The 6,536-nt window shown below is 40.4% G+C and overlaps 1 protein-coding gene across 1 annotated transcript in view; it reads right to left on the bottom strand.

The window, feature by feature from the left end:
- Positions 1–6,536, bottom strand: part of hace1 (HECT domain and ankyrin repeat containing E3 ubiquitin protein ligase 1) — a 68,317-nt gene that overhangs the window by 11,396 nt on the left and 50,385 nt on the right. The window contains exon 14 of the mRNA XM_043687021.1: positions 3,644–3,775. Coding sequence (XP_043542956.1) covers positions 3,644–3,775 — 132 coding nt within the window. The remainder of the gene's footprint in view (positions 1–3,643; positions 3,776–6,536) is intronic.

Below are 6,536 nucleotides of genomic sequence, written 5' to 3' on the forward strand. Positions count from 1 at the left end.
GTGTGATGGTGGGGGAATGGGGGTGGAGTCATGAGCAGGGGTAGTGTTCCCCTTGGGGTTCTGGGGGGTGGGGATAGTGACAGTGGTGTCTGTGAGGGGCACGTCAGCAGTGGTGTACCACAGGGATGAGTGCTTTTGGCAGATGATGAACTAAGTGGCAGAGGGAGTTGAGAGGATCCAAGGAGGACTAAGTTAATGGGCAAATATTTGGCAGATGGAATACAGTGTGGAGAAATGTGGGATTATCCACTTCAATAGGAAAAATGAAATACAGCATATGGACGTAAGTGGAGAGAGAGTGGGAAATGTTGAATTTCAAAGGACTGGATCCCTTGAGGGGTCATAAGTTATTGCAAGTTGACATGCAGGTACAGTGAGCACTTAAGGTGACAATGGGATATTTGCCTTTCTCACAAGAGGGATTGACAAAAGCAGCAAAAATGTCTCATTGCAATTACAGAAAACCTTGTTGAGACCACAAATGGAGCACTGTGTCCAGTTTTGGTATGTCTTTACTCAACAATAGAAACACTTACCAGAGAGGGAATGCAACAAGGAGGTATAAGGAAGGATGAAATAGACTTTACCTTTATTCCCCAAGAGGTGATCTTATTTAAACATACAAATTTCTTCTCGGGATTAACAAGGTATATGTAGTTAAAAACCACAACACCAGGTAATAGTTCAACAGGTTTATTTGTAAGCACTAGCTTTCGAGGCACTGCCTCTTCACGGGTGGTTGTGGGACATGACCATACGAGACAGAATTTACAGCAAAAGGGTTACAGTGTCACGGAGTTGTAATGATATATTAAACAACTTCAGTTAAAAATCACACACCAGGTTATAGTTTTTAAAGGTAAAGTCTGTACCAATATTGAGTCAATTCTATTTCTAAAGTGGGGCTTACAGAATCTTATATGGATTTATGCAGTTTTTGAGCAAAATAAAATGCAATTCTGCACACACAAATTCACCCCATAACCTTGTGTGTATGCACGGACAGGAGAGACAGAATGGGTGTTAGTGCATATGGAAGTGTGCGTGTATGTGTGTAAGTAAGTTTGGTCAAGTATGTGAATGTGCAGGAGTGTGTTGGGTATAAGCTTGTGAGAGGGTGAGTGCGTGTGTGTGCAGAAGAGAGCGCCCTTGTGTATAACAGTCTGTGTGAGAATGCGAGTAAGTGCATGCATGAGCATGTGCTCGGTCACGTATTTTTTTAGCATCTGTCTCATTCTTGGACACATGCATCTCCATCAAGAATGGGCACCTCAGCACCTCACTTGGCCGCAAACCCACGAATAACCACACAATGCTGTGTGATTCTCCAACTTCCAACCAAAACATATCAAAACAAGAGGAGGAATGCGATGGACACCTGAAAGTGCTCAAGAATGCTCTCATAAGAGCAGGATACGATGCTCAACTTGTCAACCGCCAGTTTCGACGTGCCACAGCAAGAAACCGCAATGATCTCCTCAGGAGACATGGGCTGCAACTGATAGGGTACTCTTCATTGTCCAGTACTTCCCAGGAGCCGAAAAACTACACCATGTTCTTTGCAGCCTGTAACACATTATCAATGTAGAGGAGCACCTTGCCAAAATCTTCCCTACACCTCCACAACCACCAAACCTCAAATAGATCACTGCACACAGATAACTGCCCAGCCTTCAGGACAACATTGACCACAACACCATATAACCCTGTCATGACAGCCACTGCAAGACATGTCAGAGTGTCAACACTGATACCACCATGACACGTGGAGACACCTTCCACCATATACACGGCAGTACTCATGTTTCTTGGCCAACATTGTCTATCTCATACGCTGCAGGCAAGGAGGCCCTGAGGCTTGGTACATTGGCAAGACTGAACAGACATTACGATGTATGGACATCGTGCAACGATCACCAGACAGGATCCTCCCTGTTGGGGAACATTTCAGCAGTCTGGACATTTGGCCTCGGATCTCCAGGTGAGTATGCTCCAAGGCAAATTTTGGGACAAGTAACAACGCAAAGTGGCCAAGCAGAGACTGATAGCCAAGTTGAATACCCATAAGTAAGGCTTTAACCGGGACCTTGGGTTCATGTCACACTACAGGTGATTCCACTGCAACACACACCCCAATGTCTCTCCTGCACGTGCAGAATTACATTCTACTTTGTTCAAAAACTACATAAATCCATGTAAGATTCTGTAAGCCTCACTTTAGAATTAGAATTGACTCAACATTGGTACAGATTTTACCTTTACACATTTCATGCATTGTCTGAACTGAGATGACACCTATTGTTAGATGAACTGACACTATCTTGAGAATGTAATTCTGGGATTTACATATTAAAGAATCTAAATCACCATTTCCCATTATAAAAGATGAAAGACAATTTAAATTTGTTTAAGAACTATAACCTGGTGTTGTGTGATTTTTAACTAAAGTTGTTTAATGTATCATTACAATTCCATAACACTAACTCTTTTGCTATAAATTCTGTGTCATTTGGCCATGTTCCACAACCACCTGACGAAGAGGCAGCACCATGAAAGCTAGTGCTTCCAATTAAACCTGTTGGATTATTACCTGGTGTTGTGAGATTTTTAAACTTTGTCCACCCCAGTCCAGCACCGGCACCTCCAAATCAAGAAAGATGTAGGAAGACTCATGGGGGTGACGTAGATCAAAAGGTCTGGAGGTTATTCGGAATAAGGAAATACAATCTCAAGATAAGGAGTAGGCCATTTAGAACTGTGAGGAGGAGGTATTCCTTTCCTTTGGGGTGGTGAAACTTTGGAATATTCTGTCCCAGAGGACTGTGGAAGCTCAGTTTTTGAGTATGTTCAAGATTGAGACTGATAGATTTTTGCGTGTGGTTGTGTGGTGGGTATATCAAGGAAAACAGGGATAATGTTCAAGTTGAAGAGCGGCAATGATTTCATTAAATTGTGGAGCATGTTCAGAAGGCTGACTGGCCCTATTTCTTACTTTGTTATGTAAGCCAACTTGCTGATTTTATTGCAGCCAACTGATACTGCAAATATGAAGGAAATCCTGCCCCTCATGGTGCAGCATAAACAAGTACAGCCTATTATAAAATCTCAGTTTTTAAACACAACCATTAGTTGCGTGGTCACCTGTACTGATACCAACCTTTTACTTCAAATCTATTCAATTAACTGAAATTGAATTTTTCAGCTGCCCACATTGAATTTCAACTCACATTAGGTTCATTAGCCCAGGTCTCTGATTGTTAGCCCAGTATTTTAACTGTTGTCCTACCCTACTCTCCAATATCATTGTGTTTATTTGTTTGGTTTCTTCAGAGAGCAATTACAGGGAGGCTATATGTGTTGCTTTCCACATTGGCTGAAACAATTTAATATTGATCACCCTAAACAATTAACTTGACTAAATTACAGTTAAAAATCTGTGCAAATTCAGTAACATCATGCTTTCTAACCTAATTATAAAATACATTTTCAATTCTAACAAAAATATGGAAATTCTGCATGTTATATTGAGCAACCACCTCAGAACTATGATCGTTCCTCATTTCTATCATGTTCTATCCTACACTCATTTCACATTTTTAATCAGCACCAACATTCAGTGTGCTGTATATACTAGAGTTCTTACCAGCTCATATTCGTCAAAAAGCTGAATGAGAGAGGGTGGAATGAACAGATGGAAGCCTTGCAGAAATGCATTTATCTGGGGTTGAATAGCACGAGTCATACGTAATTCAGTGACAAGTTGGACATATTCATCCTGAAAAGAAAGTTAGCCATTTAATCTTCAAACATTCACAATTTTACCAAAACATTTAACTGAATGAAATAACATATGCAAATATTGCTAGTAATTTACTTAACACATTTAAATATAAAGTTCTTGCAATTTATTTAAAAAACTTCTGGAAAGGAAAGGAAACAATTTACCAAAAACTTTATTTCAAAAGCACTTTTAAAATGGCACCTATTGAAATTCTGAATTACTCAATTTCACATAATAATGTCTATTGAAACATTAGCATGACAGCCCCTCAAAGCTTTGGAAACTTAACATTCACACATTATTTAGCTGCCACTTCATTCTATTACAATTAGCAGGAAGAAGCAAATAAATGCACTACAGCTGATTTTGCAGACAATGCTGAAATAGGTAGAACGGCAGGTTGTAAAAGAGATATATATAGTTTACAGAGCGAAATTGATAAATTAAATAAATGGACAAAATGTTAGGAAGTGGAGTATAACATGGAAAAATGCATAGTTTTTCATTTTGGAAGGGATAAAAAAGGTGTATTATTTAAATAGAGAAAAACTGCAGAAAGTTGTACACAAAGGGACTTGGGGTTCTTATGCACGAAACACAAAGCTAGCACACAGACAGCAGACAATTAGAAAGACCTAATGGAATTGTGGCTCTTATTTCAAGGAGTTGGAATATAAGAGTAGGGAAGTCTTACTGCATTTGCACAGGGTGCTGGGTGAGACCACATATGGAATGCTGTGAGCAGTTTTGGTCCCTTTATTTAAAGAAGGATATTGCTTCATTTGAGGACGTTCAGAAAAAGTTCACTAGGATGACACCTGTATGGAGGGATTGCCTTATGAGCAAAGGCTAAATAGGTTGGGACTCTACTCATTAAAGTTTAGAAGAATGAGAGGTGATCTCATTGAAAGGATTCTTCAGGGCTTGACAGGGTAAATGCTGACAGGAAGTTTCCCCTCATGGGAGGCCAGAGGACATGATCTCAGAATAAAGGGGTGCCCAATTTAAGACTGACGTGAGGAGGAATTCTTTTTGAGGGTCAAGTATCTTTAGAATTCCTTGCCACGGACAGCTATGGGGTAAAGTCCTTCGTATATTTAAGACTGAGATGGACAGATTCTTGAAAAGTAGAGAAATCAAGGGTAGGAAGGTGGACATGACAAATATCAGAACAGGCTAGAAGGGCCAAATAATCTACTCCTGTTCCTGTTTCTTAGGTTACCTGCCATTTTATTTCTGGATAAATCCTACATCAGAGCAGAAAGACTCAATGGTAGCAGTGAATTAAAAGGGCAGCCAATAAAATAGTCCAGAACCTGTGAAGTACAGGAATTATCAAATTATGGACCAAGATAGGTGTAGGGATGGTGGACAAAGGACACGATCTGGTGAAAGAGAGGAGAAGGCTATTATTCAATCAAGGATGATCAATACATCTGTGAAAATTCCCTTTGCTCAGTAGCACTTCTAACTGTAGTAGTATTTAAAAAGGAACAAATTTATAGTTTTACTAGAAACAGCAAACACAAGAAATCTTCTTAAAAGCACATCTAATTCTGAGATATAAATGACAATAGGAATTCTTAACAGTTTGGCAAAATACCTGTGTATACATGTAGTCCTCACTTTAATGATTAAAACACAATTGATTTCTCTGCGCTCCACCAATTGAACAACTTGAGATTTCTGGATTTTAACTGCTCCACCAACAGCAGTCATGCTTTTGGTTGCCAAAGCCCTGAACTTCTCTGCATGGATCCCTTTGTTCTGTCTTTTTACTAAAGATGCTCCTTGAAACATACTTTACACTAAGCTTTGGTCTTTTTTTTAAAATTCCTTCACAGGATGTGGGCATTGCTGGCTAGATCAGCATTTATTGTCCATCCCTAGAAGGCTGGAGAATAGTTAACAACCAACTACATTGCTGTGGGTCTGGAGTTACATTTAGGCTAGAGCAGGTGAGGACAGCAGATTTCCTTCCCAAACCCCCACCCTGCCAATTTCTCATACATCACTGTTGGGGTATTCAGCTTCCAGTTCAAACTGAGCTGGAGAAAGTGCAAAGGCAATTTACAAGAATGGTTCCAGGAATTACAAACTTCACTTGAGGATAGATTGAATATATTAGGACTAATCTTGAAAAGAAAAAGATTTTAATTAAAACAAGATTTGTTGTGGTTCTGTTCGCTGAGCTGGAAATTTTTGTTGCAAACGTTTCGCCCCCTGTCTAGGTGACATCCTCAGTGCTTGGGAGCCTCCTGTGAAGCGCTTCTGTGGTGTTTCCACCGGCATTTATAGTGGCCTGTCCCTGCCGCTTCCGGTTGTCAGTTTCAGCTGTCCGCTGTAGGGGCCGGTATATTTGGTCCGGATCGATGTGTTTGTTGATAGAGTTTGTGGGTGAGTGCCATGCTTCTAGGAATTCCCTGGCTGTTCTTTGTTTGGCTTGCCCTATAATGGTAGTGTTGTCCCAGTCAAATTCATGTTGCTTGTCGTCTGCGTGTGTGGCTACTAAGGATAGCTGGTCGTTTACCTCTATTGACAAAACCCTAGCCAGAGAAACAATAGCCAACCTGCTGGACATACAGAACAGACAATAGGACGTTGAACCTATCAACAAAGACAGCATACTTAAACTACTGGACTTGTGCTTCACAACACACTTCACATTCAACAACCAGATATACGAACAAATCAACGGAACACCCATGGGCTCACCGATCTTTGGACTCATAGCAGAAGCAGTAATGCAAAGGTT

The sequence above is a fragment of the Chiloscyllium plagiosum genome, chromosome 3 (genome assembly GCF_004010195.1).
Source record: "Chiloscyllium plagiosum isolate BGI_BamShark_2017 chromosome 3, ASM401019v2, whole genome shotgun sequence".
NCBI lineage: Eukaryota > Metazoa > Chordata > Chondrichthyes > Orectolobiformes > Hemiscylliidae > Chiloscyllium > Chiloscyllium plagiosum.